This window comes from Trematomus bernacchii, unplaced genomic scaffold (genome assembly GCF_902827165.1).
Source record: "Trematomus bernacchii unplaced genomic scaffold, fTreBer1.1, whole genome shotgun sequence".
Lineage (NCBI taxonomy): Eukaryota > Metazoa > Chordata > Actinopteri > Perciformes > Nototheniidae > Trematomus > Trematomus bernacchii.
The window spans coordinates 2,141,462-2,166,670 of record NW_022987705.1 but is presented as its reverse complement, the minus strand read 5'-3'; the positions used below and the strand labels follow the sequence as shown (position 1 = coordinate 2,166,670).

At 41.4% G+C, this 25,209-nt stretch overlaps 1 protein-coding gene across 1 annotated transcript in view; it reads left to right on the top strand.

Annotated features, from left to right (window-relative positions):
* Window positions 1-20,162, top strand: part of LOC117490562 (protocadherin Fat 3) — a 62,349-nt gene extending 42,187 nt beyond the window's left edge. The window contains exons 36-51 of the mRNA XM_034140328.1: window positions 184-321; window positions 532-675; window positions 1,142-1,339; window positions 2,021-2,298; window positions 3,082-3,644; window positions 4,241-4,372; window positions 4,489-4,646; window positions 4,729-4,994; window positions 5,038-5,240; window positions 5,471-5,624; window positions 8,191-8,347; window positions 9,393-9,803; window positions 11,928-12,183; window positions 15,643-15,735; window positions 16,387-16,446; window positions 19,435-20,162. Of these exons, the coding sequence (XP_033996219.1) occupies window positions 184-321; window positions 532-675; window positions 1,142-1,339; window positions 2,021-2,298; window positions 3,082-3,644; window positions 4,241-4,372; window positions 4,489-4,646; window positions 4,729-4,994; window positions 5,038-5,240; window positions 5,471-5,624; window positions 8,191-8,347; window positions 9,393-9,803; window positions 11,928-12,183; window positions 15,643-15,735; window positions 16,387-16,446; window positions 19,435-20,162 (3,939 nt within the window). The remainder of the gene's footprint in view (window positions 1-183; window positions 322-531; window positions 676-1,141; window positions 1,340-2,020; window positions 2,299-3,081; window positions 3,645-4,240; window positions 4,373-4,488; window positions 4,647-4,728; window positions 4,995-5,037; window positions 5,241-5,470; window positions 5,625-8,190; window positions 8,348-9,392; window positions 9,804-11,927; window positions 12,184-15,642; window positions 15,736-16,386; window positions 16,447-19,434) is intronic.
* Window positions 20,163-25,209: the final 5,047 nt, after the last annotated feature.

Here is a 25,209-nt window from a genome sequence, read left to right as displayed (position 1 = left end):
TGCTGTTTTAATTCTATTTTGAGATTTTGAAATTCTAGAATTGTTCATTTCTACTTATGTGCAATGCCTTGTTTTCTTTTTGATGCTGCTGCATTGCAAACAATTCCCAATTTGGTGTCAATAAAGTACATCTTATCTTATCTTATTAACTGCGTTTCACTCCATGTGTGTGTGTTTCTCTAGGTTTCCGCAGAAGATTTGGACAGCCAGGTGAATGGGCGCATCACATACTCCATCCTGAAAGGGGACCGCACTAACCACTTCTGGATTGACCCTGTGACAGGACTGCTCAAAGTCAATAAGCGGCTCGACAGAGAACTAGTAAGGATGCATCTCTAAGTTCAATATATCATTTACAATCAATAGCAATATTATGGTTCGTGAGCACACAAAATACCAAGTCCGCTCAAGGTCAACACCAAATGAAGTTATATATTATATTCCGATTTATTTACGTCATAAAGGCTTAGCTGTACTTCTCATATATCCCGTTACACAAAGAGGACTCTCATCCCCTCCTGCTCCATCTAGGTATCCCAGTACTCTTTGTCAGTGCAGGCGTTCGACAGTGGCTCTCCTGCCATGTCCTCCACCGTCACCCTCAACATCGACATATCTGACGTCAACGACAACCCCCCTGTTTTCACTCCTCCCAACTCCACAGCCGCCATACAGGTACCAGTCTGTGTGTTTTTCTCATATTCATGTTTGTTGGGGAAATCTTTTCCTAGGCCCATAACTTTGACCCAGTTGATCAGTTTGTACTGCCCTCGCTGAGCACAGCTGCCCTCTCAGTGTTTTCTCTTCCTATTCCTGCCTGTTGGCGTCAGCTGATAGAGGTGTTATGGTTTTATCTTGTTATGCACAATGTTGATTATTCTCTCAGAACCAGCTAAATACATGGGTCTGGGGTAGAGATCTTCATAATTGGCCGGGCAACCGCTGTGTCAACTCGTGGCAGAGCACATGTCTTGTGAATTCTCCGGCCGAAGCTCCAAATAAACCATCAGTGTTGGCCATCAAAGTTCGAGCTCTCTCCGTGTCTCTCTGAGTCCTGTCTCCATTGCTTCAGAGGTTTCCATCACAATGTTCATCTGTGCTAGGGTCACATTAACTCTTCTCTCTCTCCAAATGCCTCCAGTTAAACCAAGCTGCCGGCACCACCCTGCTGAAGCTGTCAATGAGCGATAAAGACTCCACTAGAAATGGCCCTCCCTTTGAGTTTCGACTGGTGTCAGGAAATGAGGGAAATTTCTTCTCCTTCGACCAGACTGGAACTCTGAGGGCAAAACGTGTGTTTGGCCCTGAAGCCCCCAGAGAGTTCACTCTTGAAATCCAGGTTAGCAGTAGCTGGTTTTCTGACTACTGACTCATAGTACACTGTGTTAGCATGTTTACACACAGTCAGTATTTCTAAATGTTAAGTGAGGCTATTAGATTATTTGTTTCATCTTGATAACTAGCCTCATATGAACTCATTTCAATTATAGAGAAGCTACTGTATGAACACCATTATTATGATGAGACTGAAGGGGGCTCTGAGCTTTAATATTGATGTGTCTTTCAGTTTAAGCTACAAGGCCACCCTTTGCTTTTACCATCTTTTGAGATCTTCCACAGCGTAAAAAAACATCTGGTTACATCAGATTGATGTAACCAATAGTAGACAGTTTCTTAATACTAGACTAACTTAAGTACTGTACTTAACTATTATTATATCTCTTCCTGTCCTAAATTACAACTACCTGGCAATATATAGAAAAAAACCTTGATAAACAAATTAATGCATTAAAAAGGATGATACAATAAGATAAAGTTACATTTTCTGATATGGGCCGTTGTGTAGAATTAGTACTGTACGTTTACTTCATGATCTTTAGGAACTTTTTGAGCAACATTTGTTTTACTTTTGTTCGGAAAAGTACATTTTGAATGCAGGACTGGCATGTTTACACTGTGCTTTACCACTGATCTGAGCACTTTATCCACCACTGACTGTGACTTTGATTTGGTCTCTTAGGCAACTGACTCTGGTAAACCAAGTCTGACTTCCTCCTCCTGGATATTTATGAGAGTCATCGGGAACAGTCAGTATAAACCCGCTGTCTCCCCCATGGAAATCTTCATCGTCATGGTAACAGACACGTTCCAGGGCGGGCCAATTGGTCAGATCTACGCAACGGACCGCGACCCCAATGACGTGCTGTCATTTACCCAGAAGCTTCAGCCCAAAAGCATGTTTACGATAAACAGACAGGATGGCAGCATTGTGGCTCTGCCGGGCCTGGAACCTGGCAGGTACACACACACACACACACACACACACACACACACACACACACACACACACACACACACACACACACACACACACACACACACACACACACACACACACACACACACACACACACACACACACACACACACACACACACACACACACACACACACACACACACACAGGCTAAAAACTGGCCGATGTATTACTATAATGTTGAAAGCCTGCCCTTATGCAACACCATCAATTAGGAAACTGGTGACACAGCAACTCTCACCTGGGGTACCTTATGGCTGTGTGGTCCTATGCTGCAAAAAACATTTGATACAATTCCAGCTTACACAATATAGAGCCTAAAGGCACGTTTTTAACTTTAAAACTCAGTTAAACAGAACATGGAGTCTCTAGACAGGGGATCTTATTACCTTCACACAATAAATAAATTAAATATCTTTAAAAAAACAAACACTTGAACTAGAATGAATGACAGGGACCAAACAATATTAATTATACATTAGGCCATAAGGTTTTGTTTGGGGTTTTGAATAACTTGTTTGTTTAATAACCTCTGTACTTTTTACATTTGATGAATTGCTGTTTTGATTCCTTAGATTTCAGATGTGTAATTGTATGCAATTTTTCTCTGTTGTTATATTATTATGCTGTCAGTGTTTGTTTGACTTCTTGTGAATCTAAGAAAGAATAGAAACTGCTCTTGTTGAAGCTAATGGTGATCAAAAAAACAATAACGAAAATGGATCAAACTTGAAACACAAACACATTCCCTTGTCCTCTCTCAGATACCAGATGAATGCCACAGTGAGCGATGGACGTTTCGCTGTGATAGCAGACGTGTCGGTGCAGGTGGAACAGGTGACAGATGTGCTGCTGCGTAGCGCCCTGACCTTACGTTTCAGCTCTCTGTCCCCGGAGGACTTGCTTGGCCGCTACTTGAACCAGATCAAACTAACGCTGCGGGGACTAGCCGGTTGGAAATGGTCACCAGGACAACAGGATCCCCTCCACATACTGGGTGTTCAGCCGGTGATGGGGACAACGAAAGTGGATTTACTTCTGGCGGTGGAAATGCCAGAGACATCAGGCGGCGGACGGATGAGTGGGATCTACTCGCAGCAAGAGTTCTCTGCTAAGCTGAAGGAAGCAGCCGTGCGGGGGCAGATTCGGGGCATCCTGTCCGGGGCGGAGGTGCTGAGCTCTGCCTGCTCTGGGGAGCTGGAGTGTGGGGAGAGGGTGTGTGAGCAGACCCTGGTGATGGACGGGGAGTCGACTGTCACCTACAGCACAGAGAGGGTCAGCTTGGTGTCACCCAGGTTCAGCCGCAAAGAGACCTGCACCTGCCCCGGTGAGCACTGCACTCAGACATTGACAGTGTTCTGTATATCTGTCACAGCCGCTTCTGTCAAGTTCAAATGAAAAACACATAACAGAGAGATGGATACATGCAAACAAAGATGTGTACATGCATTAAAGGTCACCTATTATGCAAAATCCACTTTTTCATGTTTTTTCATTTCATGTGATCAGATTTTGCCACTTTATGATGTCATAACGATTTTTTGGCTTGTGTAACCATTAGCCAATAACCAACCAAGGTAACCCCCCCCCCACCTTATCACCTGAATCTCCTCCTAGAGCACCATTGTGTTCTTTGTAACCAAATATCTCTCAGAGGGGCGTGGGGAGTGGCTCCTTATTTTCATCTAAAGTAACAGACAGAGAATCAGCACTTTTGAAACAGGGCTGAAACAGAGGGGATTATGGGATGCTACAATGCATGATCTTTTTGGTATTCCAGCCAAACACTTCAGAGACAGGTTTTGTATATATCTGAGACCTATAATATATTGATGAAAAACAGAATAATAGGGGAGCTTTAAAGCTGTTTTTCTTCCTAGAGTTATTATTTTCTAATGTGGTTTTTGTATCTGGCCCAAACAGGGGGGACTTGCTCCAGTCCTGTGGAACTTTGTGAAGGTCAGTCCTGTCCAGCAGACATGCAGTGTGTCCGCTCTGGTCCTACAGCGCCATCTGTCTGCCAGTGTCAGCCTGAGAGACTAGACGAGTGTGCAGGTATGATTTACTTTGCTGCTTGAATTGTATACCTATGTATCTGATGCATTTGGGGGAAAAAAGTTTATCAGTTTCTCTTTTTTAATTGTGTATATATATGTTTTGTGGACTTGTAGGCCAAACCTCTCTTAGTTTCTCTGGAAACAGCTACATCAAGTACAGAGTGACAGAGAGTGGCCAAAGTGGAGAGATGAGGCTCGGCCTGAGGATCCGAACACTTCAGAGAAGAGGAGTCATCATGTTCACACGTGTTAACCCCTGCACCATGCTCAAGGTAAACACATTATCGTGTCCCAAAGGTTGCGCTGTTTCTCAGGATAATTTTTTTAAAGCGTATGTTCCCTGTCCTTCCACAGATTGAAGAGGGTCGACTCTGGTTCCAGTTGGACTGTGACAACACCCTTGGCATTATGGGTATCTCTGGCAGACCAATAAACGACGGCCTCTGGCATGCTGTTGCCTTGGAGCTGACTAGGAACTATACCCTCCTGTCACTGGATGACAGCTATGTTGAGCGCAGGCGAGCAGCCAGAGCTCCTGTTCGCCTTTGGCCTCTGGCCCCAGATTCATCATTTTTCTTTGGGGCCCAAGTGAGGCCAGTGAGCGGGCCGAGCGAGAGGCCGAGCCCGGGGCCTGGGCTCTGGGACCGGGGGGGCGAAGGCCCAGCCAAGAGCCCAGGACGGATTCCAGGGATGCCTGGGCTCGCTGAGGCTGAACGGTAACGAGCTGCCTCTCCAAAATAAGAGGAGCCGTTATGCCGAGATCGCCGGCCTGAGCGAGGTCAAGTTGGGCTGCGTGCTTTATCCGGATCCATGCGTCAGTCAGCCCTGCCTCAACGGAGCCATGTGCAGCAGCCTGCCCTCTGGAGGTCTGTGTGGATGGATGTGTGTGGGTGTTAGTCATCTTGTTGTATAAATAAATGAGGGTAATAAATGTTGCCATCTGAAACAGATTCACTCAATCTTATAGCTTCTGCCTCAATTTCAGCTTCATTTGAATTTGATGGTTTGTTTGTGCAGTAGTGACCATCAGCTTGTGTCAGCTATTCAAGTTAAATCTACATTTTTATTTGACACATTTTGAATTTCTCTCCAACAGGCGTCGTGTGCACTTGCAGCGGTGGCTTCACTGGGGGGCGCTGTGAAGTTGAATTGACATCCTGCATGCCAAACCCATGCCAGAACGGGGGGGAATGTAAGCCTGTCGGCGGTGCGTTCCTCTGTGGCTGTCCTGCAGGACTCGGGGGAATTATGTAAGAAAAAGCATCCTGCACCCTCACCCTCACACACTTTTAGACCTAAACTATTGATTGTAAAAACAGTGTTGATGAATGTTGATTTCTGTTCACACAGTACGTACTCACTGACGGGAAGTGAGTATTGATTTAGAATGTGACACACTCTCATGCATTCAAACGTGACACACACACACACACACACACACACACACACACACACACACACACACACACACACACACACACACACACACACACACACACACACACACACACACACACACACACACACACACACAATCATCCCTCCGCATTAGTACACTGTGTTGTTTTATTATGTATGTTTACTTATTGAGTGAAATAAATTACTTCTCTTATTTAATTCAGTATAATTTAGTTTGAAAGAACGTAATAACTCTCTAGCTGCGTTCTTAATTACAGCTCATTAATTGCGTCTGAAATGACCTTCCTGCTACTGTGGTTGTTCAATGAAGCCGCCACAAGAGAGCAGTTTTCCCTCAATGGAGTTCATGTTTCTGCTTTTTTATGTACTGACAAAGCTTTTGATGAAGTTGAACTGAATTTAGCTCAATAATAAGAAAGATAAAAATTAAGATGTTCTCTGCTGGCAGCAGATTGTACTTATCATTATCAGTTAATGATAAATGCAAATTGGAACCATTGCTATAGCGAATACTATTCAAGCCAAAGGCAGCTGTTGAGGGTAATTAGCTCTGAAATTGATTTTTGCTGCAGATTGATTAGTAATAATAGCACATTTAAATCTGAGCTTTTTTATAACAATACCATGTAATATGATTAATTGAAACATTCCGTTAAAGGGGGAAACATTTCATTTAAAAGCTGAATCCTAGACTCGCAAATTTAAAAGCTACTCGGTCATGATTTATTGCAAATTAGGCTGTAATGTAGTCATGAGGATAACACTGGACAATATATCCAGGCCTGAGACAGACACTAATGCTTAATGACTCCTTCATTTCATTAACATTTAAAGCAAAACTTGGGTAGTTTCTCAGCAATTGTCTTTTTTTTTTATTACATCGGACCAACTCCTGCAGAGTGTTTTGAAAATGTTGTCAAAAAAAAGTAATTGAAAAGAAAAAAAAATATATTTCTCTCCCTCTGTCACAGCAAGGCACCATGCGCGGAATGACAATGAGAAGCACTTATGAGTGTTGGATGTGGTTTTAATTTAAGTCTTCATCTAAGAATGTGTGTGTGTGTGTGTGTGTGTGTGTGTGTGTGTGTGTGTGTGTGTGTGTGTGTGTGTGTGTGTGTGTGTGTGTGTGTGTGTGTGTGGGTGTGTGTGTGTGTGTGTGTGTGTGTGTGTGTGTGTGTGTGTGTGTGTGTGTGTGTGTGTGTGTGTGTGTGTGTGAAAATATGTATTTGAATAAGAACCATATCAATGACAATAATACATTTTCTTTCTCTCTTTTTCACTCGCTGACACGCTTTTATCATTAATTATTGTCCTTGACTTTGATGCTAATAATCCTCACCACTCCCACTCATAGCAATGCTTTTGTCCATGTGCCTCTGCAGATGTGACCAGGATGTCAAGTAAAACAAACACTGACAGCATAATCATATAACAACAGAGACAAATAGCATACAATTACACATCTGAAATCTAAGGAATCAAAACATCAATTAATCAAATGTAAAAAGTACAGAGGTTATTAAACAAACAAGTTATTCAAAACCTTATGGCCTGATGTATAATTCATATTGGTTGGTCCCTGTCATTCATTCTAGTTTAAGTGTTTGTTTTTTAAATATTTTATTTATTGTGTGAAGGTAATATCATCCCCAGACACTACATGTTCTGTTTAACTGAGTTTTTTACAGTACATTACATTACATTACATTGTATTTAGCTGACGCTTTTATCCAAAGCGACTTACAATAAGTACATTCGACCAGGAAGATACAAACTTGAAGAAAACAGAATCATATAAGTACATCAGGTTTCATAGAGCTAAAACATTTCAAGTGCTACTCAACTGGCTTTAGATAAGCCAGTCCTTTATTAGTATATAAGTGCTCTGTTAGCAGTTCTTTGTTAGTAATTCTATCGCTCGAAGTGGAGTCGAAAGAGATGAGTTTTCAGTCTGCGCCGGAAGATGTGTAAGCTATCTACTGTCCTGATTTCAATGGGGAGCTCATTCCACCATTTTGGAGCCAGGATAGCAAACCGACGTGTTTTTGCTGATGGGAACTTGGGTCCCCCTCGCAGTGCGGGTGCAGCGAGCCGTTTGGCTGATGCAGAGCGAAGTTTAATGTTAAAAACGTGCCTTTAGGCTCTATTTTGTGTAAGCTGGAATTGTATCACATATCTTTTGCAGCATAGGACCACACAGCCATAAGGTACCCTAGGTGAGAGTTGCTGTGACACCAGTTTCCTAATTGATGGTGTTGCATAAGGGCAGGCTTTCAACATTATAGTAATACATCGGCCAGACACACTTTTATCATGAATTCTTGTCCTTCACTTTGATGCTAATAATCCTCACCACTCCCACTCATAGCAATGCTTTTTGTCCATGTGCCTCTGCAGATGTGACCAGGATGTTGATGAGTGTGAGCAGGACGGCTGTGGAGATGAAGCCGACTGTGTGAACACGTTCGGGTCGTTCTACTGTAACTGTTCAGAGGGGTACGAGGGGCAGCTTTGTGATGATCAGTCACCTGACGATGAGGGGGATGACACACAGGTAACGTTTGAGAAACTCTGAATTCACATAGGAGTACATCTTACAGAATATAATTAAAAGTATAATTGAAAAGTACTTGATTTTTTGCGCTTTCATCTTGCTTCTCAATGGACTTTTTCTCAAACTTTGTGAAGCATTCAATAATTATTATTGTGCAGCAGACTCCCAGACGGTTTTTCATTAGCTTTGTATCTTTGTCCCGGCAGTAGATGAATAACAGTGTGGTCATGGAGAAATGTAAGAGTCCTTTTGAAGTCGTCACACTTGACTTTTGTCATGCACTATGTTTCTTAAATAGAGACGGTACAACTATTCATGTTACACATTTTGAGAAGGTGCTTAATTATTCCCTAGAAGACAGTAATTAGCAGAGAAGTAGCCATTTTAAAAATCCTATTAGGCTGCTTTCACAAGCAATTTATACGTTTGCTTTGTTTGTTGTTTTTAAGGACATTTAAAGGTCTTCTGCTGGGAATAAAGCCTTTTTACTGGAGCCTACTTATCATGTATCTTATTAAGAAACAATGATGCTAAATGAATTAATGTCCTGTTTACTCCAATACCAAAGATGTGATGCTTGCAATCCTGAGCAGTAGGAATATACACAATAAGTGTTATCTAACATCACATGATATAGAATCTTAATTTTACACCAACACTATTTTTGGTTCTAACATTTGTGTAATGCTGGTGGTCTTTCTAGATTGACATCAACCTCCACAAGAATAATTGGGTTTGGAAGGTCAACTGTACTGTCTGTGCCCTCTGAATAGTTACTACAGTTGTATGGTTGCTTGGATACTTTCTAATAATTGGCACTACTGTAACTATCGGAGTAAGGGAAAAAAGCTGGATTCCTACCATGGCAACATTTCTTATTAGCGATAATGTGTATTTTTAAGGACAGGTTTTATCATAACACCGTGTTTTCTCAGCAAATCGGAAATATGTGATTATTATTTATCTAAATGGAGGTGAATTCAACCAGTACGGTTATTTGGATGTTTTTAAATATGATATTTATCTTTGTGTTACCCAGGCGGAGCCCCTATCTTATGTCGGACCAGGAGAGATTGTGGGCATCGGGGTCCTTATCTTTGTCATCATCTTCCTCCTCATACTCTTCATCGCCTTCAGGAAGAAAATTAAATTCAGGAAAGAGTCAGACCCAGGCCCGGGGACTCAGGCTGTCATGGGGGTTTCAGCTATCTCCACGGAGACCAGATACATGCTGCACAAGACTGGCATGGGCGCAGAAGGGATTGAGTTTAAAGCCGTGCGTGTGTCGGGGTCTCCAGCCACCACGAGCACCTATGGTGAGGTGGGGGGCGGCACTGGGGGCCCCCCCCAGGTCATGGTGCGCCCCACTAACCATTCCCCCTTACCAGGAGCATTCAGCAGCCAGGGCATGAGGGGGGGAGATGGGGAAAGGACCACATCCAGTGAGGGCAGTCAGGTATTAGTATACAGAATCATGCATGACTGTATTTGTCACCTTAACAGACCTTTTTAACTCGTTTTCTTCCTTTATATTAATTACAGTTGAAGAGTTGCTTGGCCTCCGATGGTTTAGATTAGATGATGTTATGCGATGTGTTTGCTCCAAATAAAATAACAAACTTTTGCACATGCAACAAAGAAAAGAGGCCTTTACAATATTCAAAACAAATAGGCAAAACTCAAATAAAGTAACAAACAACTTAGGTATTCTTTCTTTCTTGATAAGGCTTATATAACTTAATAACTTAAAGGGTAATTGGATGGTTAAAAACTGTTCCTCGATGGCGTCTTTCTAGCAGGTTGCCCATCACTGTCACTTTAGAGGAGGTGCCGTGGGAATTGTAGTATAGTAGTAGAATAGTGTGTTGACTACAGACGTTCCAATTAGGTGGCCTTTCTTATAAAAACAAAATACTGGCTCTAACAGTATTAATGATGGGATTTTTGGGCCTCTCCTATATCTTAACAGGACTGAGAGACTTTGTCATTGCAGTTATGGTTTTTGATAGTGAGTCAGAAATGATATACATAATGTCACACTATACACTAATTATAAAATGAAATGAAATGTAAACACCTATCAATATTTACATCAGAATATCTTCCAGCTCCCCCTTTAATTATGTTCAGTCAGACAACTCACGTGTTTCTTAATATGTTTATTAGAAGCAGCATATAGTTTGAGTTTGGCGTCTAGGCTCGGGCCTCATCACTCCACAGATTTACAAAGAACATTGAGTGATGATTAGATAACTATCCCCCGAGCCTACAGGTGGAAGCTGGGATGGAAGCTGGGGTGGAAGCTGGGTGGAAGCTGGGGTGGAAGCTGGGGTGGAAGCTGGGGTGGAAGCTGGGGTGGAAGCTGGGGTGGAAGCTGGGGTGGTGGTGGGGCAGGCGAGCAGCAGCAACATGAAACACAGCAGCAGGAACATGAACGTAGCAATAGCAAGTGAACACAGCAGTGGCAGCAGCAGCATAGCGAGGCAGAGGCAGGAAGACCTGGCAGCTTAAATAGAGCGGCATGTTTAGGAGAATGGGTTTGGTTGGTTGTAAGAGGGACTAGGTGCGTCACGTGTTAATGTATCATTGGTGCTCGAGTTGACTGCCTGAACTAGCTCGCAGGCTTCGCCCCATTTGTGCTTTTGTTATTCAGTTTTAGTCTTTTATTGTTTGACAATGACTCAAAAATGATAGTACCTCTTTTAATCATATTTAGCCAAATATTAAAACATGTTTTTCTGTCCTCGCAGTTGAATTGCGAAAAAGAAAAAAGGGCTTTTGTGGTAGGAAGTAGAGTGATGAAAGAGTTCTGATTTCAAAGAAAATATGGCACAATGAAATTGCAGTTATAATGGAAAATGTTATGAAAAACAAAACCAAAAACCTTTGCTCTCAAATGTGTGCAAACATCTTTTTAATAAGCAAGCTTTCAGTTAGAGACCTGCTTCAAGGCAACAACAGAAAGCAGGTGAATGCCGCAGTACACTTGATTAGCCTTAAAGACTCTGGTTGCAATTTCCAAAACAGCTCTCTGGTGCATAATCTCCTGTCTCGATTAGTGATAATGTGGTCAAATAACAGAATGTATGGTGCTGTGATGCGAATATTAATATTACAGCATTAGGGGAAAAAATCATTTGGATTCAGAGCCACCATGAGAATAATTTGAAAATTCATAACGCAGGTGCCATTGAGGGAAAAAAAAAGTGGAATAAAAGGGTTATAAAAAGACGAAAGCTGGGGATAGTCTATAAGTGTTATAAAAAGAACAAAGTCAACACACATTAGTCTCTCACTTCCTGGCCCTGTCTGTGGTTCTTAGGCTTAAATAGCTCCTAAATATCTACTTTTATATTTTATCATCTTATAAAAGGCTGAATGATTTCCTCACGGAACTCGGCACTGTAAGTGTTGGCAAAGATTACTTGAAAAGTAACTGAGCATTTGTTAGGGACTATTTTGAGCCATGTCCTAGCGAAGCAGTAGGATGTATGTATGACTGACTTTTCATTGCATTTGTTGACAGTACAATAATCTTACTAGTCTTTTTTTGCATTGTTGTTTTTCTCTCCTTCTACAGTTGAGCAGCTTCCTCTCAGACATGTCTAATGTCCGAGGTTTGGCCAATCGGAGGGGTATCGCAGTGTGCAGCGTGGCACCCAACCTCCCCTCTGCATCGGCCTGCTGCTCAGACCACAGTCCAGCTCACAAAGTGTCCTGGGAGGGAGAGGAGATGAGGGGTGAGGGGATGGAGAGAGTGAGAGTGGAGAGAGAGGAGGAATGGGGGCAGAGAGCTTTTGAGCTGGAGAGAACACAGAGAGATAACAGTCCACAGGGTAAGACTGCCATCACGTGCACACACACACACACACACACACAGACACACACACACACACACACACACACACACACACACACACACACACACACACACACACACACACACACACACAGTTTCTGACCTGTGAAAAAGCGCAGTGTAACGGTACTTATTGTGTTACACCCGTACCGTCATCTCCTCTGAGAGAGCTCATTTCGCAGCGATCCATGCCTTTGATCCCACACATCAAAGAAAATAGCCCAGAGTAAGAAGGAGTGGTTATGAGCTATATTTTTATTTTGCTCTCACATCATTCTAGTTTCACTATTAACTGCCTGGGAGCTTTACATGATAATACTTCTCTATTACACCGCTGAATTTGGTTGTTGTGTCCCCTTCTATTGAAATGACTGTCTTACATCCCCTGTGCACTTCTGTTTAAAAAGTCAGACAGAAGTCTTCTTACACTTTTATTTGTTCATCCAAGTTTTATTCAAGCATACCTTTGTCTACGGAGAGGACATGAGAAGTAGTTGTCAGATATATCTAGTCTGATGTTCAGCTGCCAACACAGTTTGTTCTCTGTCAGTGAAATAATCACGCTGCATCTCTGTGTTGAGGTGGACTTCACACACTTTTGGTTCTCTGTTAAACCTGTTGTTTTGAATAATACAGCCCGCGGTGGGAACTTCCTGTTGTGATATTTTAATGTATCTGCTTCCCTGTTGAGTGCATCCACATAAAAGGAAAACAATTTGCCCTATGGGGGTCACAGTAACAGCTGAATATGTTAATTAAAATGTAGTCATTATGAGGGTTACAGTTTAATTAAACATTTTACACCACAGCAATACAAACAAGAACATATTTTTATATTTCCATAGATGCGCACAAGTTGATGAGGAATTTTAGTTGTTTTTCTGTCACTACCCACTGCTCATGAATATATTACATTTAATAAACTGTGAAATAACTGTAAATAACTTTAAAAATCACGTCTTATAATGTGCAATTACTGCTTACTGTTCTTTCATATATTGGATGTCACAGAATACATTTGACTGATGACTTCACCTCACAAAAAACATTATAACCTGAGCTGCTCCTTAAAATGCAGAACGCTCTTAGTGAAGATTTTCCAGTCCGAAAGCCACAGCTATTACTCTTCCAATTACAGGATGCATTACAGAAAGCAATTTGGGTACCTGTTGTGGCTGCTGAGAAAAAGTGTTAACATTTGTTGGAGGTGTGTGAGAAGTATTTCCAATTAAAAAGACAATGTTAACTTGCCTGAATGGAGAAAAATAATGGAAAAACTGAGCCTGATGGCTGTAAAACGTTTAGGTGCCAGGATGAGAATATGGTTTAGCTTGGTGTCATTGGTAGGATTAAAGCAGTCAACTTTAATGTCAATCTTTCAGTTTGTGAGAACAGACAGAGAGATCAAAATAACGTTTCCAACAACCCTGAATACAAAAATACAAATATACAAATATGTATAAAATATGTATATCCTATATATATACAATCAACAGACACATTTACACATACAGTATGCACACATTATTTAAGCAGGGGTCAATGTCTTAACCTCAATCATGGCAGGATGGTCACTGGCTCAATAAGTGTGTGAGAAAGATAGAAAAATACAAAGTTTTCTTCAAAAACAAAGAAACATCTTTATTGTGTTGGAAATGTGTTCCATCACCTGCATGCTGAATCAGACCGGTGGTTCTGCCGCTGCTCTCCTCACTAAGTTTGATTGATGGTATCGCTCTGCCGCTCACATTCCCACAGGAGCATTTGACTCGTTCCACACGCATCGGACCGTGAACACCTATCTTGGGCTCAGAAAGCTGAAGTGGATTTTCAGACAACCTGGCCTTCATGGACCAAACCCTGACTGCTCAGAGACTGTTGTGGGGGAAATGCACAATTTTGAATAAAACAAGGACATTATAGAGGAAGTGACAGTAGACAAGGGTAACAAAGATAGGTTGGGTTTTGAGAAGCATGCAACCTTTTTAAACAACCCATACAAACCGACGGTAAATTGCTTAGTCCAAATAAAAGCCAAGCTAATTACTAATGTATATTATATATGATGTTCATGATATACTGTATGAATTCTATATTATATGTGATACTGTTCCTGAGTTTCTGTACTGATAATTCAAACATTTGTTTATTACCTCAGTTTTAGAAACAAACCTTTCTTCATTCGGCAAAATATGCAAAATGCATAATTTTTACTGATACCTTAATACAAGCAGTTTTACAATACAAGAATGTACTTAAAGTCATACAAATCAAAGTTGTGAGTTTGGGAAATATTTGATTAAGACTACAAATCCTGAGCATTCAATGACAATCAAGGTTGATACTCTAATGGCACAGAGAGTCTGCAGAGGCGGCAGTGAAAGTCCTAAAACGTCCATCTTTCTGCTATTCTCCATTTGTTCCAGTACCCTCCATGGAGTATTTACATTTTAGTAACATTTAATCACGTCAGCAAAGCTGTCAGTTCTGATTTTCAAGCAGTTTTATATTACAAATAGATATTTCTTTTTAAACCCATACCAAGGATTTCTGCTCCGTTGCTCCTGAATCACTTTTCCAATTTAAATTAATTCAGTGCTGCTGGATGAGAATACCTGGTAGATCTGAGTACCTAACACACAGTCTTCACAGCCAGTAAGTACCAGCTCTGACCCTGTGGCAGTCGTTTGAAAACAATCACTCAGTCGCAATTCTGCCAATGCCGACTTGTGAGCCTATTCATTTTAAATGTTGCTTCTAAAGATAAGCAGGTTGGGGCTAACTGGAGACCCTTAGGCTAGCAGCTTCCTCCAAATGAAATGTAATCTGAGTTGTTTATGTTTGTGACTGTGGCTTTGATAACAGAGGAGAGAGCAGGCTGCTCTGAGTAACTTTTTTAAATGTTTCAAAGTGTTTGTTTGCATTGCTGTTTAGAGAAGTTCCATTTTACATCTTGCTGCACAAACACCAGAATACCTCTGTGGTCCTTACCCTCAATGACTTCCCCACCAGCTGCTGCAGATGGTATTACATGCCTGGAGTGGGTGGGATGACACACTCCACAGCAGTAAGGATGCTTTGATTGATGCACATATGTTAATTGAAAGGAGTGTTGGATGCTGTTATAATTTCTCGAGAGACGGGAGAGGACGGAGGGACGTGTTAATACTATATTGCCAATTTGTCAATAAGTACATTCATTGGGGGGTTTTGAAATAAATTAATACGTGTGTGTGTGTGTGTGTGTGTGTGTGTGTGTGTGTGTGTGTGTGTGTGTGTGTGTGTGTGTGTGTGTGTGTGTGTGTGTGTGTGTGTGTGTGTGTGTGTGTGTGTGTGTGTGTGTGTGTGTGTGTGTGTGTGTGTGTGTGTGTGTGTGTGTGTGTGTGTGTGTGTGTGTGTGTGTGTGTGTGTGTGTGTGTGTGTGTGTGTGTGTCAGAAGTATCAGGGCTGGTGGAGGAAGTGGCACGTCTATCAGATTCCACCTCTGAGGAACACTCTTCCTACACTTCAGAATCCTTCGATGACAATGGTAAGACTGAACCAAGACACTTGTTTACTAGTTTACCACATACTGTATGGCTTTGAAACATTATTTAAAAAAGGGGAAACCAGTCATCAAGAAGACATTGCTCAAATGTAAAAGTTACATTCAGAAAAAGTCTGTGAAGCACTGTGATAAAATTAGCTGAGTGTAAAGACAGTGTACCTTTGCATTTTAAGTGCATGTTCAAAAAAGCAAGCTAAAAGAAGACATGTGGGGGCAACTCAATGCAACCAAATTCATACATAACATGCATCAAAAGGTCATGTATAAGTGTTCATGAAAGAACATCTATTTTAACGCTTTTCTTCAGTCTTATTGTGTGTATTTTCCCCAGATAAATCAATATTGTGATCTTTACTTGGTTTGATGTTAGGGAGTGGAACGTGTGGGTGTGTGTTTTCCCTGTCTAATTAGTGTCGCTGCAGAGACCTCATTTATCCCCTACTGTCTTATAGAACACACACCAAATAACACATGCATACAAATGTGTTTGGAGGACAAATATCTGTTCTTAACACCTGTGCACACACACGCTTACACACACTCGCACACCCAGCACACAAAGCCTTACCCTATTCACAAGTGCACTGACATTGTTTCTGTTGTTGTTCTTCTCTCTTTCTGTACTCTGCCTAGCCTCCATAGTGACAGTCATACGTCTAGTCAATGACGCTGTTGATAATATTGAAAGTGAAGGTATGAAAGAATATCTCCTGTTAAATACTGTTTCTCATTTGTGTCTGTCGTCTGATACCAACGTGTTTGTTTACTGGTGTAGCTCTCAGATATTCTGTAGTGAATGAAGCCATGCTTTGACTGTCCATCATTTATATTCAGACGAAAAAACACCCATTTTAAGTATTTCTGACAGTGTCTAACACTGGATCTCTCTGTGCTTCAATGTTCTCCCTTTGGTTTCTGAGATGTTTGTGCCAGTCTTTCTCTCTGACTTTGGCTTTCTCTCTCCCTTTGTAGTTTCAAGCATGGAAAAAGAACTGCAGCGGAACAGCCCTGGTGAGCGAAACACAAAGCAACTACATCCCATTAGCTTTCCATCCCTCAGGCTTCAGCTTTCAAGCTAAGATCCCAAAACTAACCTGTTCTGTTTTCAAAATGTTTCGCTCTCAATACTTATATCATGCCCAATAGAACACATTTTACTATTTCTGTTCATCCACATGTATTTAACTACCCAGACTTTGAATGGAAATGCGGGTTACTCGTTTCTTGCAACAAAAAAATTGTACTTATACATGTTTAGGTTAGAAATATAATTTGGGTAGATTTCAAATATCAATACCAGCTTCGAGTTCAAAAATGAGAATCAGAAAGACTCTGTACACTTTCAAACACTTTTCTACCATCGTGAGTTGTTTTACAAGTAGCAGAAACATCTTGATCTCCCATCTGTCATATAAACATTTTAATATCTCTCATAGATTTAATAATACAATATTAATAGTGTGACCTTGCTAGTTCATTAGTTCAAGGGACCTATATTAATAGTATTCTAGCTCATTGTAATTACAGGTAAGGATTTAATTTCGAAATTGTTAATAACTACTTAGTCTCCCACTCAAATCTTTGGTGGGTCTGCTTTAAAGCTCACATCTTAATTTCATCCAAGAGTTATTAATGTCCTGTGGGTTTGACAAAGGATTTATATTTGACACAGATTCTGCAACACATTTTTAATATAACATACAGCGTTATATAAAGATTAGGAATGATCCAGTTGCACTTCCTCTAATGTTTTGGCAGTGGCTTATGCTACAGTCTCAAAAACAACATAATTGGCTTCTTGTTACCAAGTCTGTTTGTTCTCAGTTGAATGTAATTTACTGGGTCAACAAAGCACCTCACAACTAACCCAAAACAAGACTGTGTTTATGCCGACTGGAGCACAACAACCCTAATTTCAGACAGCTAGCATTAAAAGATGAATGGAAGTATTCTCCAGAAGGTCGTTTCTAAATTACCCATTTTATTCAGTGTGTTTAACACTTGTGCAAAAGCATATTTTCTCCTATTATTTCATGTCCTGAAAAGTGACGAAAACATACATTTCTGAAAAAGAAACTGCATTAAAAAGACAAAAATACGAATATAATCAGAAGAAAATATGAATTAAGAATAGGTGAACAGGATTCATGTAATAATCCCTTACAAATATCATAATTCCTGTTTGCATGGGTTAACATGTGTCTGTTTAATGGAGTGCATAATACTTAACGGCCTGTTGGCATGTGTACCCCGAATCAGTGATGTGCTCAATAGCTCTCTTGCAGCCTCCCTCCCATTATCCAGTTGGGTTGGTCTATTCACTCGGTGTTTCTGCATTCAGTCCTCTCAATGAAAAGAGCATTTCAACATCAAAGGCTTCCTGTCCCATGATATATTATTTAAGTTTCTAATATCGGACAACAAGTCCACACCTGCATAGCAAATAAGACATTTGTGCATCAAAGAGTCCATTGTGGATTGTAAGAACATAATATTATATATTTGTTTAATCTTTTAAGCTTTCATCCAAACATATTTCAGCTCCTTGGCGTAAAGTGAGAACTCCCACATGTTTTGTGGAGTGTTGGCACAGCAGTCTGTCAGATTTCTCTTTCTACACGTGTCATGAATTATATACAATAATCTGGCACTGCTTGTGAAGAGCACTCTCCATTCCACACAGGGGATGACTCCCCATGTCTTCTCTCTCTCCATTAATATAATATTAATTCGCTCTCAGCTCATCACCCCGACCATGAATTATGCAACCTGCACGCTGTAACTTGAATGAAAAGTGGATTAGTGGGGAGTTATGTGTCAGTCCGTTTAACAGCATGAAGAAATGTTTGTTGACTGGTTTTATTTGCACAGAGATACACATTTTAATGAGAAGTGGAGCAATTACAGAATGTAAACACGCAGTGCCAGTGAACACAGTGAACTTCACTGCAACTCAGTAAGAAACAGAGCCAGACACAGGCCTCCCTCTGCATCACACAACTAAAACCTTACATACTCCTAAACAGACAGCACACATTTACACAGGCAAACTCACAGGCGCATCAAACAAGCACCACATTTAATGAAAATGAGGGAGTAGATAATAAGCAGAGAAAAATCCAAAGTGTAGAAACACAACAAGTCACGATGTTATGAACATTTATTTTCCTTTTAAGTAAAGGTTTTTTTTTCACATCTAAAGTTAGCTGTTGTTGCTTTAGGAGGGCAGCGATGGGATCTGCAGTGAATAGTGAACATCTCTTGTAGATCAGTCCCTTCAGCAGCTGAGAGCATATTCCCCGTGTCACCTCGCTTTCCCTCCTGGAGATAAGATCATGATGATACTGTGTTTTCAGAAGTGATGTGATTTATTGATGTGGCACCTTTCGCCGGCTGATCCTACTTGATACATAATCTAATTCTTTGCTCACACTGTGCATTGCACAAAGGCTGATCGTATGGTACATTCAAGAGAGAACTACATACTTCAAGTGATTTGGCAGCACTAATTTGTCCAGGGAATGAAGCCTCAGGCTGCCAACAGAGTATGTTAACTAAAAAATCATTCTCTTTTAAAACAGGTCGTCTCTTTGTTCTATAAAAAAACTATGTCTCACTGAAACTATTCTCAACTATTTAAAAAAAGGCTTATTCTTCCTGCGTTTGTTCTTCTCTTCTCAGCATACCGCTGGGAGCCTTGCAGTCAGACGACGACCTGGTTGTCACCTTCACGTCTGCGTCTACCGGAGCTGGGATCTAATCTGAACCTCAGTGACAGCGAGCAGAACATCAGACGGGGGGGCAGCATGCGGTCTCTCCAGCTGGACTACAAAGTGATAAGCTGCAGCGAGGACAGAGGCGGAGAGCAGGAGGCGGAGAGCGAGAGGAGGGCCTTCCACTGGGAGAGGAATCAGACGGGGGAGTGGGTGAGGAAACGCCTCCTGGAGAAAGAAGAAAAGAGGGGACACGACGGGGAAGGAAAGGAGAAGGGAGAAGGGAGCAGAGACAGGGGGGCGAGCGAGGACCAGCAGCATGACAGCGGGGAAGAAAACTCCTCGCCTGTTTACGAGGAATACCGAGAGCGTGACCCAGAGCACGGTGAAGACGGCCTCTATGACACTCTCCCCCCGACGCGACGAGCCTACGAAGGGTACCCGTCGAGCCCCTCAGCCGTCAACCTGCACCCGGCTCAGCTGCTGCCCCCCCTCAGGGCCTGGGACCTACAGACGGGGGAGTGGCGGGGGTCCCAGGAGGGCCGCAGGGGGCTCGGCTCCGGCAGCCTGTCGGGGTCCGGGGACGAGCTGGAGAGACTCCTGAACCTCGTGTCCCTCAGAGCCAGGAGGGCCACGCGGACAAACAGAGCCTCCACCCAATCGGACCCCTCCACAGACTGGGACGAGTTGAAATGAGCACTCAAGACTCTTTCAAACAAGGCACTGACCCTCTCTGATTGTACTTGACATTTATATTGTGGTCCACCAAATAGAAATATTGAAAGGGGTATACAGTATTACCATATATACTTTTATTATCCCGCATTATCCTCCTGCTGTAAGCAAACACTAATCCCTCAACAATACCCTGGGTAATTTATAAACTGGAGGAATAAGAGGAAATATACGAGTTCTCTAGTCCTGTGCTGCGGGACATGTAGCTGAGATTGGCTGTGCATCAATGCTATTACATTTAATACTTATAGAACCACTGGAGCTTAGCATTTATCAACATGCAAATATGAAAGGAACCAGTCTGTGTGTGTGTTTTTAGATGATACTAACTTGTGTGTTCTGGTGTATTTCATACTTCGTTCTGTTGACATCACACACAATCCAGTTGTAGGCTCAACCATGCAATGCTTTACGTGTTTTTGATATGAATTGGCACATATTGTCAGTGTTGAAGAGAACTAGCCACCCGAATCACCACACACAGCCCCAGAGAGCTATTGTAATACAGCTATTAAGATTACCAGACATTAATATGTGTTTTTCTTTGTTTGGTTGCTTAGAAGCATCTAAATGAAAAAGAATCATTGAGTATATGGCTAATATAAGATATGATTACATACAGTTTTTCTCATGCAAATCGTGTTTACCTTTCATTTGAACTCACAGTGCCCTCTTTAGAGTTATGAAAGACAATGTGTTGACATAAACAGATTCACTTACTGTATGCAAACAGATTCTATACATTATGTACCTTGTGTATTTTACCAAAGCTTATCTTTTAGCAGCAGACAGAGTTAATCCCACTTATGGGAATTTGCAGAGTTTATGTGCTGAAAGAGAATGAGGCGAATATGCATCTGTAAATTGCTCACCTTAAACGTTTACACAAGGTTGCCTCACTCATAATGCTCCCACTCTGAACACAACAAAATGGAATGTATATGGAATTAGACTAAACCACTCTTAAAAGGCAGGCAGAATAAACAGGCGGTACGTAAAAAAAGGAATAATTTGGGATTTACATAATTCATAACGGCAGTTCAGGACAATTGTGGATTGTGAAGGTGCAAGACAAAAGTCTGCTGTCTGACACAACTGCAATACACTGCCTTCATCTTTAAGCACTGTATCTCCTGGTAAATATGTGTTTTGAATTGAAATAGATTTTTTCTTTTCGTTGTGATGAGAAAAATATCAAACAGTATGTCGGTACATGTATCTTAAATAAGATGTAACACTGTAAAGAAAGATAGCCTTTAAAGATTCAAGGAGCACATTGTTAGAGGTTTCAAATGGAGTACTAAGAAATCTAGTTGAAAATGCCATTAAAAGTTTTATGTTTTAAATTACTTTTGTTGATATTGAAAAATCTGTTTGCCGGTGGGTTGATCTTTTATGTGTTTTTCCATAATAACTGTGAAGAATGGTAAACTGACTATGGCACCATAGGGATTAACTCTTTAAAATAGCTGTACATACAGTACTGTCAGGTCTTAAAGTTTTCATGGGCTTAGTGTCACTTTTTCATGTATTCATGTCGCACAGTATTGTGTCCCTCTATCCATCCATTCATCCTCTTTACTCATTCCTATCCAGGTCTAGTGTTAGTGTGTAGCCGAAGCGTGTCCAAGTCTGCATCGGTCAACGTCCCTGGGCGGGTCAGACTGACGGAAAGTAAAGAAAACTTTCACACCTGTGGTCACTTGACAGTCTTCAGTTCACATGGCATCAGGACTGAAGAAGGAACATGGAGCCACTGAAGGAAACCCAGATGAATACTCTGAGACTGTGAGAAGGCGCAAACTCGACACAGACCAAGCAGCTTCCAAAGGCTCACATTTTAACCTCGAGCTTCAATGGAGCGATCAACAAGACTGCTACCAAGTAAGCCAGCTTTACTGTCATGTTTTACTGCTTCATTGCCATCAATCATCCGCATAGTACCTTCCCAGTCTGACATGGCTGACATGCGGAAGCACAATATTTATCTTCTACTGTGGGTGTTCAGGACTTTACAAAAGTATGCTCCTATCATACACATTTCAACTTATTTGGAAAGGAAATGGCTCCTATCCTAAGGGTGAACATGTACGGTGTGGTGTAGCAGCTGAGCTCCATCTCCACGCAGACTAGAAGAGATAAATAATCCCCATAACATATTTAATCCTATCAAATCATTCCTTTCACGCCTCCTATATGATGTTTTAAATTTCTTTCCTGACTGGAATCTGGCAGATTCATTTAGCAGAGCTTAAAGTCACTGATGTCCTCACATGAAGGGTTAGAGATGAGCCGATTGGCATAATCTTCTCCCTATCAGCTTTTGTTTACCTCGGGAATTGATTACTCTGCTGACTTGAATAGCTCATTGTGTGGCACTTTCTGTTCCTCTTGAGTTTATTTACAAACTGACCCAGTGCAGTGATCCAATGATGCTGACTGTGCAGCTCTCAAAAAAGCACCTGCTGTCAGTGATTAGACAACACTCTGCAGTCGGTGCAGAAATGTGTATGTGTCATGTACACCAGCTAAGCATGAAACATAGAAATTCCAGAGTAAATATGCATTTCACTAATAACACATACACCTCGTAACAACATCTACATAAAAAAGCAATTCTAATCACTGCATGTTAAAAGGTGTAAATCGAAAATCACTTTATCTACATCCTCATATGATGACCGGTCAAAATACTTTTATTTTGTTGACCAAAGGTAGAAAAGAGAGTGATGCCTACACCGCTATGTGTAACCAACAAGGAAACTATTTTATTTTATTTTTTTATTATTTCCTTTCACGACACACAATCTTTGAAGTTTTTATCATCCAACTCCCCTAACCAACAGTACAGTAGGCACACTGTGCAAAAAAAACATTCCCATGGCAACTAGAAATTCCCCATATGTTCATTTTCACTGTCACATAGAACACATTGTGGCCAATTAAAGGGGAAGTGTGTGTGTGTGTGTGTGTGTGTGTGTGTGTGTGTGTGTGTGTGTGTGTGTGTGTGTGTGTGTGTGTGTGTGTGTGTACAGTAGAGTACAGTACAGTACATGTGTTTATGTGTGTTTTAGTACAGATGCATGATGTCCAACATGCCTGCTCCTGTGTGTCCTTTGATACAGTCGGGGAGGAGAGTTGTAAGTTTAAATATTGCTTGGGGACTATTGGACTATTACCAATAATCTATCATTACATCCTTTATAATTATTTAAAAAAAAGAGTACATTTAAAGAAGGTCAGCAGCTGCAGCCATAGCTGTATTTCCATGGCAGCAATCATTTTGTCAGAACAAGTGTTACAGCGGTGAATATCACTTTGAGTGAAACACCTCATATATCTTTTAGTGTATGCCAGTATGTGTCAGTGCAATAGATGGAAATAGCTCCAGTTCTATTCTGTCTCCCTGACGGATGCCTGAACCACAGAAGACTCAAAAAAGTCAGGTACAAGGCAGAACCCGAGGGAGATGGATCCTCAGCCCAGCGAGAAATCATGCATTTCTGTGTCAAACGCACCAAAGCTTGTCAACGTGGGAGACGTACCACCACTCATATTACCAACTTCACAGCCCAAAAATAATCATCTTGTGATGTTTCGGAAAATTTGATTTGATCAATTCGTCTAATATGCTTAAGATGTCTTGAGTGATAACAGCAACACAAAATGCTTCGGGCGGCGTGTCAGCTTTCTCTGAATCCAATCAAATTCATTGATATTTTTTGTTTTGTTTTGTGATATTGACTTCAGTTTGAGAGAGAAAAGGAGAGTCATTACCTACAGGACAGCATCCATTGAGGCGAAACCTGACCTACTTCCCGCTGTATTGTCTGAATAAACAACCAGACTGTAAACACACCGCAGGTAGAAAAGTCTAGCTCTGTGGTCTGAGGGATAGGAAATATTTATTCATCAACTTTCACAGTTTACTTCATTATTATGTCTAGGAATATGCAACATTTCCCAAATAATTGACAACCATAAGACTTTTTATTCCACACATGTTGGCTGTCCTAATGAAAGGAATAGGTCAAACCAAAGGCAAATAGGAGGGCTTATGAGGGAAAACAGAGAGGGAGAGCAATAAACAGAGTGGCTGGTGTGTTTGTTTATCATGCATCAGAGGAAACTGATGAGGACCAGCCATTCACTTTAACTCCGCTGTCTCTCATCGGACCATCTGGTCAACAACATACAACATGAAGTCAGCTAAGCCACTAATAACCTCTTTTTACCCTGAACACCCCCCATGTTTGTGTTTTTTCCTTTTTCTTTTCAATGCTTTTTGGACATTGCTCCAGGTCTTGTTGGACACAGCAGGGATGGACAGAAGCATGGATAAGGATTAGGGGTGAGAATGAGATCATGTCAGAGAGGTAGCGGATGAGAGGAGAAGGGATACAAGTATAAGAGATTCCCTGCTTTCTGCTTATTGAGGAGTAGCTGTGTGGGCGATTAGAAATCCACACTTTTCTCAGTAACACCAGGATTACACCCCCGGCTAGACCTAATCTACAGTATGTGCTGACATCTGCTTCTGGTGACACATGCGCAGGCACACACAGACAGTCATACATTTACACATAACATCATCATGAGCAGAATGGCTACCAGTTGCTGTGTGTGAGGCAATTCCATCACGTTATATTCACACATTGTTTAAAGTGACGATTAATCAGACACAACACGCATACACTGAGAAAAACACGGGAACAGGGGGCATGGGGGGAATTTATGGGATGGGGTCAGGGATCGACCCCCTCCCTTGCTTTTTAAACAGATTATTACTAAGGTAATCCTCTGACGTATGCCGGGAAAACGGCTATTTGTGAGACAGGGAAGTTACTTTATGTCATTTTATTGGATTTTCTAGTGTGATGAATGCACATAAATGTCATTAGATTAAGCCGGACTTCTCTACTATCAAATTATATCTTTCTCTCTTGCCCACATTCTGCAAACTCCACAGAGAGCACAGAAAAAGTTGAATCCAATTACCAGGGGATAT